This window comes from Stomoxys calcitrans, chromosome 5 (genome assembly GCF_963082655.1).
Source record: "Stomoxys calcitrans chromosome 5, idStoCalc2.1, whole genome shotgun sequence".
In the NCBI taxonomy this organism is placed as follows: domain Eukaryota; kingdom Metazoa; phylum Arthropoda; class Insecta; order Diptera; family Muscidae; genus Stomoxys; species Stomoxys calcitrans.
Genome location: NC_081556.1, coordinates 150,064 through 168,285, shown reverse-complemented (window position 1 = coordinate 168,285; position 18,222 = coordinate 150,064). Strand labels below are relative to the sequence as shown.

General features: G+C 36.1%; 1 protein-coding gene across 9 annotated transcripts in view; it reads right to left on the bottom strand.

Moving 5' to 3' along the window:
• Positions 1-476: 476 nt before the first annotated feature.
• LOC106086529 (GTP cyclohydrolase 1) overlaps positions 477-18,222 on the bottom strand; it is a 59,485-nt gene continuing 41,739 nt past the window's right edge. For 4 of the 9 annotated variants that reach the window (XM_013251243.2, XM_013251241.2, XM_013251242.2 and 1 more), the window contains exons 3-6: positions 11,469-11,678; positions 2,184-2,349; positions 2,013-2,129; positions 477-1,826 (exon numbers count right to left, since the gene is read on the bottom strand). In XM_013251243.2, coding sequence (XP_013106697.1) covers positions 1,697-1,826; positions 2,013-2,129; positions 2,184-2,349; positions 11,469-11,678 — 623 coding nt within the window. In that variant the 3' untranslated portion in view covers positions 477-1,696. Of the gene's footprint in view, positions 1,827-2,012; positions 2,130-2,183; positions 2,350-11,468; positions 11,679-15,591; positions 16,358-18,222 lie in introns of those variants that run through there. The other 5 variants (XM_013251236.2, XM_013251238.2, XM_013251239.2 and 2 more) reach the window with 5 other exon arrangements.

Sequence of the window (18,222 nt, the reverse complement as noted above, 5' to 3'; positions counted from 1 at the left end):
AAATGTCTATAAAAGAGGAAAAGACGATTTTTGGACGAGCCAAGAAGTCGGAAAGAAAAAAGTCTACTTCACCACTTCCAGAAGAAGTCGATCAAATTCAATTTTAGATCTCTAGACGCTCATAGGGATATATTCAACTATCGACTAAATTAATGCAACCATCGATTAATTTATTAATCGATTTTTAATTATCGATTATTTATCGTCTTGTCGAAAGTCCAGGATTGCCAAGTCATGGTTTTCACAAACACAAAAAACACACCTACTTATTGTGAATGGCGGAGCATAAAAACAAAATATTTAGTTTGGAAAACAACATTTTGCAAAAATGCAAAGATGTGCAAGGGTAATGTGCCTTCGATATGGATATATAATATGAAAATGCTGTTGTAAACAGATCATAACTTATGGAATACCGTAAAAATCTACATACCCCAATTTCTATTTGTGACTGAATATTGAAACGACTTATCACATCAGCAACGATTATGTTTATTTAAATACACATATAATACAATAATACATACATTTTAAGCATTGGTATTGGAATAATTCTTTTTTCATTGTTCTGCTATAAATTTGTTTTATTTATTGTAAATTCCCTAAAACGTTTCTTCGTTTGGCTCAAGGACTCTGTAGCCTATCTTTAGCATTGATTTTTTGAATATAAGAGTAAAAACATCTACATATGTAAATATGTATACAAATAAAATAAAATAAAATATCCATGTATGTATATAAAGTCAATGGAAGCAATGGAAACTTAGTTTTATGTAAATACAAGTAAAATAAGTGTAAGCAAGTGTAGTTTATAGACCTACCCAGGCACCAAACATCTTCAATAAATTCTTAAGTACGCAAACTAACACTATCAAATAATAAATCCGCTTCCGTGTTTAACATTTAATCAGTATTATTAATATAGTTATTGTTATTGGACCCTGTTTACAGATATTAGTTTTTCTGTTTCTTTGTGGACAAAGAAGTTGTGTTTGTATGTTTTTCCAAAAATATTTCGATACTCTCCAAAAGACCTTATTTTAATAAATATACACATAGATACATATAAACAACAATTCACACACATGTCGGCAAACAATGTATGTATATATTCGGCATCCTTATGGGTTTTAGAAGAAGGGCTCCGGCCCAACTGGGTACAATATAAACAATAGGCCCAACAGTCTGCAAATTATTCGATGCTCCAAATCCAACCGAAATAATCCATCGGTTCTTGTTAGAAAACTCTCCTTTACTATGCTGCTGCATCATATATTAGAGCTTCGGTTTCATATACATATAGGTAAACTAGTTTAGGTATTCTGATACATACTACAAGCAATAAGGATTTAAATCGTTTCCGGCCAGAGTTTCATAGTCACACCTGTTTCAAAAATGTGTCAAAATTCATATTAAAAAAAAAAAGAAAAATAAAATGTGTTCTGGCATTTTGTAGGTTGTTTGGATAATGCAATAAATTTTTTCAATAGAATTTAGATTGAATCGCTACAATTTAGTAAAATTGAAAAGCCTTTTAATGCAATTTTTTGATGGAATATGCAAATGTTATGGAAAAATTAGGTGGCCTTAAACAGTTGTTTTGCTAACAATATTATAATATATTTTGTTGGCACATACTTTCAGGCAGGTGCGACCGTACAATGACCGTTTTATATCTCATCAAATGTCTGCCACCTTATTTACTATTGACTAAATTTAAAAACTCCTCCCTTGTTTTAGGGTCATCACGGAAAACGCCCAACATAGTTGAGGTGACAGTTTTGCTGTTAATCTTCTGGACACCTCGCATCACCATACACATGTGCCTGTAAGAAATATTAAGTTCTAACACATGATCACATAGCAATGCACTCGCAATTGATAAAACTTGTATTAGGTATAATAATTATGTCAGAAGAGATATTAAAGTTTTTACTTCGACTTTTCATAGTTTATAGATTTTATACGACTTTTTCCCATAAACATATGCATGCTATTTTATAGTTACTTACACTCCTTCAACAACGACTGCTACACCGGCTGGTTGAACGGCTTGTGTTACAGCCACCGCTATTTGCTTTGTAAGCCTTTCTTGGACTTGCAGCCGCCGCGAAAAAATCTCCACGATCCTGAAAATAACGTTGTGAATATTAAAATGTTAATTAGGCTATAAAGCATATTACCTAGCCAATTTGCTCAAACCCAATATTTTATTGCATGGCAAATATCCGATCGAAACTTTCCCATAGAACGGTACCAAGTGGTGTTCGCACATTGAGAACATTTCAATGTCTTTGACGACAACCATTTCGTCGTGATCTTCGTCGAAAACAGCGCCATTGAGTACATCTAAAAAAAAAATGGAATAATTTAAATATAATGGCATTATATAGGCAGAAGGTGTGATTTGAAATTAAAACAGTAATTGAACCCCAATAGAAGGAACACTGCATTTCCATAACCAATTATCTTTTTCAACTTCATTCAAAGTACCGATATTCGTAGTTTCTGTGGGAGTTAAAAATTTCCATTGAAAATAGTTAAATATGCATAAGTAAAAATTAACGTTTTAGGAGCTCAAGAGCCAGCAATACGCAATTTTTTCGGTGATGACTGTAAATTATAAAGCAGTTGGAAATAATTAAAAAAAAAAATTTTTGGCTTCTGCCCAAAAATTACATGTGGAGACATAATTTCTTGTATGGGACTCGGAATGATTATTGAAATCAGATCAGAGAGTAAAAGAAAAGTGATTATTACAGCTGCAATCGATAGTGTGAAGTTTTTTCTCTATATTTTCCTTCAATTGGGAAAATATGCAACAAAACTAAAAAAATATGTAAGCGCAGTATTTAATAATTTTTGAAGGAAATGCTGGTTGACAGATGTCTCTGCTTCAGTTTTGTCCGGCGCTGTATATATGGAACTTTTATCTAAATCGGAAACGATTTCTATGTAATTCACCAGTAACCTTTAAAAACGTAAGAGAAACTTTCGTGCCAAATTTTGTGAGGATCGGTTAATAGAAGTTCAAATAATTGCAGCATAAGTCAACATCTATTGAAATATATATGGGAGCTTTAGCTAAATCTGGAAATCGGTGCATGTGGTAAAAGTAAAAAAAAGAAGACACTGTGTAAAATGTTGAGAATCCTATTAAGAAATGCGTTAACAAAGGCTCTAAAAGTGAAAATCGAGTGATACCTATTTATGGGGGCTATATCTTAAACTTTAGCTTGGAAGCTACCGTAGCGCAGAGGTCAGCATGTCCACCAATAACGCAGAACGTATGGGTTCCAATACTGGCGAGTACACTAGAATAATATTTAGCGGTGGTTAGGTTAGGTTAGATAAGGTTGAAAAGTTGAATGGGTGCAGATATTAATCCGCCTTATGCCACTATGGACATACACCTAAGCCAGTAATCGGCTTCAAAATAAAGGTAACCTCGAAAAAGAAAATCCTTAATTGTTTTGCATGCCCCTCCCCTAAGTTGGTTCATGCCTGGTATAGTGTCCCTAAATCTGACGAAATATATATGGGAGCTTTAGCTTAATCTGAAAATCGGTACACGTAGTAAAAGTAAAAAAAAGAAGGCACTGGCGAGTACACTAGAATAATATTTAGCGGTGGTTAGGTTAGGTTAGATAAGGTTGAAAAGTTGAATGGGTGCAGATATTAATCCGCCTTATGCCACTATGGACATACACCTAAGCCAGTAATCGGCATACAAAATAAAGGTAACCTCGAAAAAGAAAATCCTTAATTGTTTTGCATGCCCCTCCCCTAAGTTGGTTCATGCCTGGTATAGTGTCCCTAAATCTGACGAAATATATATGGGAGCTTTAGCTTAATCTGAAAATCGGTACACGTAGTAAAAGTAAAAAAAAGAAGGCACTGTGTAAAATGTTAAGAGTCTTGTTAAGAACTTCGTTGACAAAGGCTCTAAAAAAGTGAAAATCAAGTGCTACCTAAATATATGGGAGCTATATCTTAAGCTTTAGCTTGGAGACTGAGGTAGCGCAGAGGTCAGCATGTCCACCAATGACGCTGAACGCATGTGTTCGAATCCTGGCGAGAACATCAGAATAATTTTCAGCGGTGGTTATCCGCTCCTAATGCCGTCAACATTTGGGAGGTACTATGCCATGCATAGAAGATTTGCATCAAAGGATTTTTTTTTTAATTTCAAAAGGTTCTAGGCCAAAAAATATGACTGCCAACTTTAAGACTTATCTAAATCGAATCAGAAAGTGATTCTGAGTCGATCCGCATGCTTATCGAGGGTCTATCTCTCTTCCTTCTGGGCGCTACAAACCCTGTACCACAGAAGTTGTGTAGAGTATAAAAAAATATTTAAACTAGTACATAAAAGTGGAGACCCATTATTAAAACTAGTACATAAAAATGAGAGCTACAGCTTGGACAGTCACTTCTATTCCTATTTGAAATACTTTAAGCAATTATAACCCAAAATGTGCCAGTAAGCAATGAAAGTCCCTGTCCCAATAACAAATACCTCTCTAATTTTCTTTCATTTGTCATTGCAACTGTTTCATCAGATAAAAACTTGTTCATAAACTAAATAAAAATAAGCAAGTGCAAGGGTATTACGTGCATAATTAAAATTAAAACACACTGCTCCGAACAATTTGATAAAATCACAGAACAGGTTTTTGACAGATAATATATACACACTTACACACATCGATATAATGACGATGTACACACAGTGGATTAAAAAAAAAATCCATATTTAAAATCCATATTCGCTTCTAGTTGGCAAGCAAGTTCTGTTCTTGAGTTCAAGATTGAGTTCTCCAGGTCGTGTTTTGCTCTGACTTAAAACATTAGTGAATGTATGGTCAAAATCTGTAACCCGTTATAACTCTTTTAAATGTAAACCAATCTACCGATTCGGCCCAAATAGTTCCTTCTTAGTACCTTTTCAATGTTTGTATTTTCCATCCATGCTCCTTTGAGGCAAGATAAATTCATTTAAATTCATTCAAAATCAGCGTTTGGTCCAACATTAATTTTGAGTAGTTCGCGCAATTTTTCCTTATTTCGCATGCTATGGCTCTTAACTATAATGCACACACTCAAACGAACGTTACGAAAACTCCTTGATCGATAGTGTAATTCCCGAGAAAAAATTGTGCTCAGCTGTTTACGATACACTACCTGTAAATGAATTTATGTTGATTTGAGCTTCCCCTATTTATACCGCTAAAGTGTTAATAAACCACATAAGAATCCACAATTGTGACAAAATTATGACAAAAAGAGGAATCACAAATAAAAACCAGAGAGAAATTGGAAATCTTTCCATTTGAATTAAATAGCTAAGGACCAAATTTCAACTGTAGAAATAATTATTAGTAATTAAATAACTGTGGAATTGGTGGAAAACATATTTATTTCCTAAAAACTATTTTGTTAAACGTGCGATATCGGGGAAAAGCGGGAGTACCGTTTCCGTTCCTCAATTAGCAATAATTTATACCAAAACGTGTTACACCAAAGTACATAAAAAATAGATTTTGTTAAATAGTTGATTTTTATTCGCAAATCAAATCCAAATATCAGAACATTAGCTCGATTTTGTTGGTTACACTTTTGCAGCAGTAAACGTATTTACGAACCGATATTCCTTTTATATTTGCATTATAGAAATATCAACCTTCTATGGCTGCAACTATGCGTAAAATTTGTAAATAGGTAGCAGTCGTAGCCATACATACGTGCGGTCTGCACTTATGGGGCTATTTAGGAAGTGTCGGACATTTGGCACGATAAGTGAGTTGTTTAAATTTGTGAAACGAAATCTGCCACATTGACGTACACTGCAAATGCAAATTTTCCCATGAACATGCCATTAAGGAACAGGGGCAAACTTCTCACATATCAATAAGTGCTGTCCGATTCAATTTTAAAATCAATGATAAGGGACTTCCTTTTTATAGCCGAGCTCGAACTGCGTGCCGCAGAGCGACATCTCTTTGGGGTGAAGTTTTTGCATGGCAAAGTACCACACACATGTCGCCGGGATTAGGAGGGGATAACCACGGCTGAAAATTTTTCTGATGTTCCCGTCAGGATTCGAACCTATGCGTCAGCGTCATAGGCGGACATGCTAACCTCTGCGCTACGGTGGCCTCCCATTGACGCACACTAGGGCGATGAATTTTTGAGCTTTTTTCTTAAAAATGATTTCCTGTTGCACGAATGAATCAAGTTTGTCCATAGACTAAAATAAAATTATTCCAATTAAATATTTTTAAATCCACCCTTTTTGGTTTCGGGCATATAATGTCGGATTGGTGATCTAAACTAAATTGTGATCTAAATACCTACTCCAGAAACGTTTGTGATTGATGGTAAACAAATAATCTTTTAAGATTATTTGCAGTTGTTCAAAATTAAAAAAAATACATTACCACTGTAAATTATATTTAGATTTAGATTTAGATTTAGATTTATTTGTTCGTTTTCACATACAACAAGATAACAATGATCTTATAATTACTGTATGTGAGATATCAATGACATTTAACACAGTTCAACAGAGATTAGTAGTATATAAAGTAACATTTGTAATATATAATTAATTAACAAATAATTTTGACAATATAAACATTATTTAATTAAGACATTATCAATATTAAGATTATTTAAAGATTTTTCTGTAAAGCTTTTTTAAATGAATTTGCGTTGCAAATAGATTGTATTGACAAGGGTAGTGAGTTACATAGGCGGATCGCATTTGTTAGATATTGCCATTGTGATATCAAAAGACGATATCGGTCTGTATGACAATTCATTATTCCAATCTTCAATAGACGATGCAACATTGGTTAATATTATTGTATATTTTTGCAACAACTGCGTATAGAGCAGCCACTTTGCCCATGATTTTGAGAATGAATATGCACTATGCATATACAAATGTGTTAGTAGTAGTACGAGTATTGAAGTGGAATCGATTTTGATTCTTGACGATGAAAGTACCTTGCCTTCGCGCGCATGAAACAGGTGTTCACTTAAATCCCATAAAATATACATTGTATCAGTTAGAACGTTCGCAACAAATGACACTGAATAGATCATCTAAAGGCTACCTTTCAATCATTGCATTTAGAGATCTTGCCTGGACTTATTAACAAACATTTTCAGGTATTTTTTGTTTTCTTACGAATCTCATTTTACATCAACTAAGACTTTGTATTTTTTACCATACATCATTACTGTGGCACAGGGTATTATAACTTTTTAAATTTGTTGGTAACACCGATTAAGAAAAGATACAGATCCGAAAGATTGATAAGTATACCGAACGACTCAGAATCACTTGTTTATTCGATTTCGCCATGTCCGTTTTTCCATGATAAAAGTAGAGTTCACAATTTCGGTTGATCGCTTTCAAATTTGTCACTGCTATGCTTTTTGGCCTAGAGAAAAAGGCTTCAGTTCGGATTTTAATATAGCCACCATATGTATGCCATCCGGTTTGCATACGTTTTGCCCGATTTTTACTTTGAGTGGTTTTGCAAGAGCATTTGCCATCAAATCAAAACCAGTAAAGATAGACAAAAGTCGGGCACTTTATAATAACTTACACCACAGAAACTACCTGCTTCATTTAATACATAGAACCTATGTCTAAATCTAGTTAGACTGTAATATTGTACACCTATTGAAATATCGAATACAACCTTGCAAGATTTTCTTAGGACAGGATCTAAATTGTGGCTGTCTTAAAAGCGTATACCGGCAAGATACGCAAGATGGGAGCTATACCTAAATCTGATTCCATTTTGTTGATATTGGATAAAATTTACATAATTGGACGTGAAATAAAGCACGTGATGCAAAAGATCGGACCGAAATTGTGGCTTATGTAGCCTTAAAAGGCCATATCGGATGAAAGATAATTCTGGCACATGCTACACCGCACGCGTAACAATGGTCTTATTGAGGCGAGTTCAGTGAACATTTTATTTCACGTTCGAGACTGTTCAATTGACCGCCTAGATCGTGCGATTTAGCGCCTATGGACTATTTTTTTGTCTATGTTAAAGCTCACGTCTATACACACAAGCCCGCTTTAATTGACAACATTGAAGCATTTATTCGTGAGATACCGACCGAAATGCTGGAAAGAGTATGCCAAAATTGGACTAAGCGGATGAACCATTTTAGGCGCAGTCACGGACAACAGTTGCATTCAATAATCTTCAAACATTAAATTATATGGACCGTACTATAGATTCAATTAAATATTCCATGCATTTTTCTCAATTTTATGTGTTTTTTTTAACTTTCCTATAGCTCTTAAAAATCTCCCTTTAAGTACTCATATTACATTTTGTAGTGATCGGACCCAAATTGTGGCTACTAAAAGCCTTAAAAGCTCTTAAAAATCTCCCTTTAAGAACTCATATTACATTTTGTAGTGATCGGACACAAATTGTGGCTACTAAAAGCCTTAAAAGACCATATCGGATGAAAGACATGTATCTATGGAGGCTATATCTAAAGCGGCACACGCATTGGGATGTCAAGAAAGCATCTCATGCAAAATTTTGTAAAGATCGGACCAAAATTGCGGTTTCTACAGCCTTAAAACGCCATATCGGATGAAATATATAAATGGGAGCTATATCTTAACTTAATCCGATTTAGTTCAAATCCAATGGCGTTCATTCTTGGACTTAAAAGTTAGAATCAGACAACAAATGCGACCTCTACCTTGATCACAAGGACAGACCGAGAGACGGATTTAGCTAAATCGAATCAGCAAGTGATTCTAAGCCTTATACTTACCTTAGATACACATTATGCTGTTGTGCAAGACAGCAGAAACTATATAAAAATAAACGCACAACGCCAAAAAGTTAGGGAAGAGAGTTTGGTCCAGTCAGAACTCCAGAATAACAAGAGGACTAAGTGCCCAGATGGAGTTCAGGTACGGAAAGAGGGGTGCACCCATTTTATTCCAAACCATATAGTCCAAGGATATTGACAGTTTCAAGTTTTGTTAAAATTGCTCAGAAAAACGCCTTTATAACTACAGACCATATGCCACACGTTTGTCGCGTGATTTGATAAAACTGACTGCTTCAAATATCAGTAAAATCGAAAATATGCGTCGATTATGGGCCCAAAACCTTAAATCGGGAGATCGGTCTTAGCAAACCAAATAAGGTCCGATCTGGACTATACTCGGCATGGTAATCGAGGGCTCTAATACAACTTCCGCGAAAACGGTTACTAATTCACCTTCTTTCTTTAGCACTTTTTTACTTTTTTAGTATTTAGTGCGCACAACAAGCCGATTACTGGCTTAGGTGTATGTCCTTAGTTGCATGTGTCGCTTTAAAACCAGCATCCCTTTTTTCAATCCAACCTAACCTAACCTAATTCACCTTCTTTCTTCGGCAATACAAAAAGTTTTGTGACAAAGCAAACTCTCTGGTGGACTCACCAACCTTCCAATGATATTTTAGCAAAGCAGTAGTGACCATGTCTAGCTGCTCAACCAAAAGAAGTAAACAGGTGTTAAATTCGGCCGGGCAGAACTTCGGGTATATATGCATACCACATTTCGTCATAATCCTGTGAAAAATGCATAATTTATACCCCCATAGTAGCTTTATCGAAATATTGTCCGATTTGGACCAAATTCGGCACGGACATTGAGTGGTCTAATAAGTACAAGCCATTGTTCAATTTTGTAGAACAAAATATTGTTTTTTTTTGGTAGCTTTAATCAAATATTGACCGATTTGAACCATATACGACACGGATGTCGAAAAGCCTAACATAAGTCACTGTGTCAAATGTGTGCCTTTTAGGGTGGCCAAGACTTTAAAACGAGAGATCGGTCTATATATGGCAGTTATATCCAAATCTGGACCGATCTGGGCCAAATTGAAGAAGGATGTCGAGGGGCCCAACACAACTCACTGTCCCAAATTTCGGCGAAATCGGATAATAAATGCGCCTTTTATGGGCCTAAGACTTTAAATCGAGAGATCGGTCTATACGGCAGCTATATCCAAATCTCAATCGATCTGAGTCAAATTGAAGAAGGATGTCGAATGGCCTAACGCAACCCAATGTCCCAAATTTTGGCAAAATTGGACAATTAATGCGCCTTCTATGGGCCCAAGACCTTAAATCAGCGGATCGGCCTATATGGGTGCCATAACAAGATATAGTCCCATATGGCCCATCTTTGAACTCAACCTGCTTATGGACAATAAAAAAAAAGAATCTGTGCAAAGTTTCAGCTCAATATCTCCATTTCAAAAGACTGTAGCGCGATTTCAACAGACAAACGGACGGACGGACGGAAGGCAAGGCTAGATCATCTTTGACTTTTAAGACGATCAAGAATATATATACTTTATAGGGTCGGACATGGATATTTTGATGTGTTGCAAACGGAATGACAAAATGAATATACCCCCATCGTTCGGTGGTGGGTATACAAAGAAATACGAAAGCTTGTAAGACAACTAACTATAATAAGGTTCAGAATTGCAAAAACTTGGAAACATTTTACGATTCATTACGGTGACATTACTTTTCAAAACGTGATAAATGTAAGCTTCTTAAACTTGATTAAACCAAGTCAGGCATCCAAGTCCACACATGGTCTAACGGCGATGCTTTCTTTGAAAGAGACGAAATACGTGGGCTAATTAGCAGACTAATGTAAATTAAAAAAAACACAAACAACACAACAGCTGCTCTTGTTGGTGCCAAATTTACATTTAAAATGGTAATCAATAAATGTCAAATCGAACCTAAGGCTTAATAAAAACAAGAAACGGCCGCCCCACCATACCAATGAACCAAAAAAATTGTCATCAATAATTATTTTTTTTATTTAGCATAACCTTTTCGTAGCCGAAGCCAACCAACAACGGATGCTTTCAAACTGAAATGGAGTAGCTCTCTCTGGCTGTTTTAGAAGAACAACACAAGTTTTGGCATACGGGAGATTTGACGAGTTGTGGAAATACCCTTGCGCTGTGTGCAAGTGAATCATCTTAAAACACTTAGCATGCAGAAAAACCCACCTGTTGGGCATTACCTGGTGTGCACACCGCAAATAGTATATATACATACATACATACATATGGCTTTATATTGAGGGAACCACCAAAGAGAATATTTCCTCCTTTCAGTTTCGGGAAAATTTCATTGACGGTGGAATGAATTAGTTTTTAAGAAATTATAAAATCTGGTTTAACAGGAAATATATTTGTACTGTATATAACAAAAAATTATTTCCCCCGTTTTAAGAACCGTAGTTTTTTGTTGTTCGCAAATAAATGCGAAACTTTTGGGAAGAATAAAACCTTCAATTGAACCTAATCAATTTGTCCAACATTCAGTGTGCGGAAACATTTCTTCTGAGTCCACAAAAAAAAGCCGAAAAACAAAATAATGCTTACCTTCCAGGCTTTGATCGTATCCTTTGGTGAAGAACAGCATAGCTTTGGCAGCCCTTTCGGGCGTTTTTATCAAACCCTGCCGATCTGGGTTCTCCCCTAGCCCACCAAGCAGCAGACGATATGATCTGGCCATATCTGGCAACAATGCTTCTCTAGTCGGCGGCTTATGATCCAATTCCAAATCATGATGAAATGTACAATTTTCGTGACCTGGAAATGAAAGAAAAAAAATTAAATTCTTATCAAACCAAAACAAACGATGTTATCAAGGGAATGTCAAGACCCGAAAAAAAGACAAAATATGTTTGTCCGCGTATTGTAATTGTATTCATTCAAATAGACTCTGGCGTCTAACAATATTTTAAGACAAGCTTAATGTCAGGACCCACATAATTATAATTATGGATGCCAACTGAGGGCCACCTCTTTTTGCACTCCTTAGGGCATTTCTAATTAGAGCCTTTTACCTTTTTTGCACATTTTAAAGTTCAAATTTGTTATTTAAATCATGATGTTGTTGTCTCTTCTTCTAATAGTGAGCATAATACTAGTTTTGTTTCCCCCTTAAATATAATTTTTATTAACTTCCCACAAATATTCCATTAGGAAATAGGCGATACTTTTTCATATCACTGAGTGCAATCCGATTAAAGTTTAAGCTCAATGATTCGAGTCTGAACAACGTGGTTCTAAACGGCTTTCTTCGTGCGGAATTTTATAGATGGATAACATTTTTGTTGATGTTCGGTCAGGGCGTTATGATGAGTTAATCTAAAAAACAGCCGGGCGGTGGAAGCAATACTCATTCGATGGTGGTGCTCCACTATGGTGCGTCTATTAGTAAACTGGTTGTGATTTTCTTGACTTTTTGACTTGTTTCAAAAATAATTCAAATGCTACAATAATCTCTTATGGCAATTATTTTCCGTTACAATAAATACGATTTTTAAAATTTTCCAAAAATCGAAGTTGGTGTTAGCTTATTATTTTATTTATAAAAAAATTTACCCTATTTTCAATTTTTGTTACGCTTTTTGCTGGTCGCCCCGGTAGTCGAGTTGGTAGCGTGCTCGAAATACCAGTGCGGGGATCGTGCAGAGACCTGGCGGGTATCGAAATGAGTTTGTTTGGAAAATAGACTGCCATTCTAACCTAACCTACGCTTTTTTAATGGTAAAATGCTGTCACTTTTGAAGCTTTTTTGACAAGTAGAAACTACGCCATTATTGGCATGTAAGGAAAGGCAAAGTCGGGTGTTGCAGACTGTATAAGACCCCACAAGTGAAATTGAAAATTCTGAACCGAATATGAAAGAATTCGGTGGAGGTTGTCAAAGGAGTTATAAAACAATCCGTATCAAATTTCAGGCAAACGTGTTAAAAATTGTAATAGCTACGGCTCTACATGTGCAAATAGGGCGATGTTTATGTGTGTGGAAGCTGAATATAAATCTGATCCGATTTTGATAAAATTTAACAAAAATGTCAACAGTCATAAGAGAATAATATGTTCCACTTTTCGTGACAATCGGTTGATAAATAACCACAGTCGGACGAACATGTAAAGTGATTCTGAGTTGATCGATATACTTATTCCTCTCCTCCCTCTGGGTATTATAACAAATGTACTTAGTTATAATACCCTGTACCACAATAGTGATGCAAAATTGCAAATTGAACATTAACATTCCATTGAGGAACTGCGGCATAATTCTTACATATCAATGAGTGCTGTCCTATTCAAGTTTAAGCTCCATGATAAGGGAGCTCCTTTTCAATAGCTGAGTTTTAACGGCGTGCCGCTGCCATATCAATGGTACCCCACCAATGTCGATGTTCTTGACAGGATTCCAACCCATGCGCTCAGCGTCATAGGCGGACATGCTTATCTCTGCGCCTCCGACCACAGTAGTGATGTTGGGTATTAAAATGGAATGACAACGCATTGAAATTCCCTAAAAAATGGTGATAAACTTGCAGTCGCAGTTTGCATCGAAATCTTAAAAAACTCCTTGACTGATGAGGCCTATTTCCATCTCGGTGACTACGTCAGCAAAAAATTATCACATCTGTGTCTCGGAAAAACCAAAAGTTAATGTTGAGAAGCCTCTTCATCCTCAACTTGTGACTGCGGTTTATGGTCCGGCGAGTTCATTGAACCTTCATTTTTCAAAGATGAATTTGGATCAACAGTTACGGTGAATGGATTGCGCTATCGAGAGATGATTGATGCTTTTTTGGTCGGAATCGAGTGGTATTGATCTGGACAACTCCTACTTTTAATAAGATGGCGCTTCATGCCACACAAGCAACGAAACCAAACATCACCTTTAATTGGAAATCCCTGTACTTTTATGGATGATTTGGCCCAAGTTACAAATATTAGAGTTTTCATAACAACAAATTTTCAAAACTTGAACATCGGTTTTTAATTATTGTTTCAAGAGCTCGAGTCAAATTAACCATAAAAGTGTAATACGAGTATAAAACAAAAAGGTCAACCAAAAACAACAAATTATTGTTATATTTGGTTTTTATCTCACTAATGTGTGTTGAGTACAAGTCCTAGTACTGATATATCCTTCATATAGACCGTTGTTCCGATTTGTGCCTTTCCAAAGGATATCGGTGCTATATTGATTTTGCAGAAAACTTTTTTTTTGTATATTTTTTATATATTTTCCATTAACAATCCATTAAGAAACAGGGCATCTTTTCTCATACCAATGAGTGCAATCCGATTAAAGTGCCGAGTCTAAATGGCGTGTCGCATAGCGACACCACTTGACAGAGAAGTTGTAACACGGCAGGATACCTCACAAATGCATTAGTAAGTGTATAACCACCGCTGAAAAATTTTCTGATGTTCACGCCGCAGCGTTCGGCGTCATGGGCGAACATGACAATCTCTGCGCCACGGTGGCCTCCTTAGTACTCTCGTTTATATGACAACTTATACGTTATAATCGGAAGATCATAGTATTATAGTATTTTTTTCATTTTTGACAGTACTTATGATTGGGGATGGAATTTGGTCACCGATATGTCATATCTGCTGACGTGTCTTTAAGAAAGTCTCTTTTAAAATTTGATTGTAGACGAATTCACTAACCGTGTCCACGAACATGTCAGCACAATTATATTTTTTTAATTAAAAATTTTTATTTTTTTTTGTTCTTCGAAAAAAGGACGTTCTCTAAAGGACATCTTAAAGATCTGTTCCTTGAATTGTCATATTCGTTCACAATGTCGCATAAAATGTCATGCATGATTTTCGCGACAACTATTATATGAAAATGTCAGCAATGATTTGTATGGGCTGACGGCTTTATGTCTTCAACGATTTAGCATGGTCATGCATCCTTCTTTTAAGGCGTCTTGACGACGCGACGTTTTTGCCAACACAGAAAGTGTGGGTACATGAGTAGAAAATAAGCAAGAAAGGAGATAACAACAACAAACAGAATGAAAACAAAGATCCGGCATCTTAATGTCGTCAAATCTGTCGGCTGTAAACAGGTGTTCGCGTGAACTAACCTTTAATACCTTGATATCGTATCCCCTAGGGTGAAAACGGCGAATAAGAGGCTACTGTCAATTCTTTCAACACGGCCTGTATCAGAGTTGACGTCTGCATTTCCACATTTGGCCAATCATTGGGCAACTAACACCACCAATATGGCCCCTTAGTTCCGATTAAAGACCGATACTATGCCCGTGATTCACCATTGTCCACGGTTACTTTTTTGAACCAGTATACAAATCTGCAGGATAACATCATACAAATTTGTCATAAGTAGTGAGGTAATGCCTTACTGAATGTATGAGTCAGTTTTTTTGCTTCAAACTCAATTATCAACAAAAAAAAAGTAATCGTGAAAAATATCGCGAAAAGCGAACATGGAACCAGCCTTAAAACAAAAATGCTGAAGTATTTTTGCGGTCCCATTGTTCAATTTTTGTGACCAGTAGTTTTAATAATTATTTCTATTGATTACTTTCATCCTAACCATTTGCAAATTGCATATCGGAACAAGCCTATTATGCAAATGTTTATTTTGTGGTTATTGGGACGGGGTGATATATTGCAAAGGGTAAAGTTTTTTTCAATATAAAGTTAATACCTGGGGTTGTTGATGTCCTTGGTGTCATTGGAGTTTGGATAGATTCGTTCTCGGGAATCGTACCGTTAGTCTTGATAAGAAGTTTTGGACGATTCGTTATAGTTTTACTTAGGACACTTGGTGAGTTGAAGGTGTCATTGGCACCGTCCACGCCACCAACAACGTTTCCACTGTTAGCCAAGTCATCCGTTTGCGATAAGAAATTACGATCCATTAAGAAAGCATTACCCGATGCCGAACCTGTTGAGCAAACGCTATTGTTACGTCCACGTGATAGGATGTGCGCCTGGGGGAAATTGGAGTCATCAATGGCTTCGTTTAATTCACTAGCCGACATTTCAGATAACTGCCGAGTAAAGCTCATGTTTCTACGAGACTACGAATGTGTGTGTGTGCGTGCGTGCCTCTCAGTGTGTTACTGCGAGTGTGAGTATGTGTGTGTTAAAAGGAATACAAAAGGCCAACTAATGATTGGCAAATAAAATATACTGTAATCTGTTGGTTGAATGTACTACGTTAAAAGTGAGTGACGACGGGCGCTTTTATTTGCTAATAAATATTTGCATTCAACACTTCAATAACTGAATGAATAGAACGGTAGGGGAGCAACACAGATAAGACGAAAACGATTCAAGCCGAATTTGTTTAAGATGGTAATCAATGACTCGTTCGGCAATGATTCGTTGCCTACACTCAACTCAACACACAAATTTTTAATTTCCGTCTCCGCGTCTTTCCTCAACGAATGGTAGTTCACTACTGACGTTTAAGCACGACTAGGTACAACAAATCAAATTGGTTTTAGAATTTTATGCGTTGTTCAGTTCTTTTTTCTCGGGGGCTGCTAGTGAAACAACAGATTAAAAGCTTTAAAGCTTCGTCTACAGTGTCTCTTCTTAAAGTTTGTAACCGTTATTTCATATGCATATGCTCCGAAATGTGTTTTGTGCAGATTTGTTGACTCTCAGAATCTCTCAAAAAACTTTACTTCAAGTTGAGGAAAATTTAAGGGAGCATATAACCACCTGATTGTGGACAGTGTTGCCGCTTTGCGCCTTTCCTTCCAAATGTAGTCGGATGGATTTTGATTTTGAGGATTCTGTTGTATGCACAAACAATCGTTAATTTATTTCAATTCCATTTCAAAAATTGTTTATACAAGTGTATCCAATGGCTGATACTATGTTCGTTTTTTGAAACATTACGAACGAAAATGCCAATGATACAATAACATTTTTATTAAAATGTTACCATAGGTAGTGAGGGAAAATCCTACTGAACGAAATCAACAAGTTTTTTTGCTTGAAAATCTATTTTCTCAAAAAAATAATGCGCGAAAAATATTGCGAAAACGAATATAATACCAGCCTTAACATATAAATTCAAAGTGTTGTTATTTGTTTCCGAGTAGACTCAAATACGGTTGGGCTCTGGTGACTCAAATTTCTTAAATTTCTCATATCCTTAGTGAGCAGGGCAGATGCTTCCCCACAGTCTCATTTTCAATAACGGCAGATCTCGGAAATGGGTGCACCAATTCAAGCGAAATTGTGGTTGCTTCCCAACGATTAACTTGGTATCAAACATCCCAAGAAACCACTAAACGGACGTGCAAATATCATATGGCACCCATATGAAAGGTACTCGATTAAAGAGAAGAGTAGAATTTGGTATTCTCATTCGGAATTAAGTGTCTGGGGCTGCTCTACTTCCCATAAACCATGTAGAACAATCGATACAATATTGGTCTTAAATGAAAGTTATTTAACAGATAAGTATAATAAAAATTTGAGGCCATACATATCCCAAAAACTGTAAAAGGTCTTTGGGAGTAGAATACGAATCTGATATTCCAATTTTGGGGACAAGTGCCGAGGGGCCGACCATTCTTCAAACAAACATGTGAAGTACAGTAAGGGGCTTAAATAAAAGACCTTTGACAGTACAGAACAAATTTGATATTATTATTGTTGAGGTATTAATATTATTATTATCTTAACAATTTGAGCATTAATATCAGATTCGTACTCTACTACCAAATACCTTTCATTTGATTGCAATATTTGCCCGAGTTAACCCGTACTTACATACTTGCTTTATTGTCCATGGGAGAAGAAGAACCGAAGGCTAAATCTTTTATTCGAGAAATAATCAATATGGCGCATGATTGTTTAAAATCAGTCAAAAAATCGAATGTAAATCGAAATTCTAATAGCTCATACGCTAAAACACTTACTTCACTGGTTGAGTTGAACTGTATGATACATGTAAGTCCAAATAAAATGAAGATTTTCTTTGCAACTATTTTTCATTGCTTTAGATTTTTTAGTCTTACATACAAAGCCTTTAGCTGAAAATCTCGGGCCGCATTACCCGCTGTTATCTGTATGTTGTGAAGTTGTGCCTTCTAAACCATCTGCTCCTAGCGCCTCTTGAGAGGCTGGTTTCCTTAACCTTGACAGTCGTCCTTCGTCAAAACGACGACGACTATTATTATTGTAAACAAAGTAGGGATGACTTTTCAGAGTTAAGGTCATCGAAGAAACTTTAAGCCTTTCTTTGAATGGCTAATGTGGACACAGATACATTTTTTCGTTTAAGTCTTTCATCCACAGTCCATTACCCGCTGTT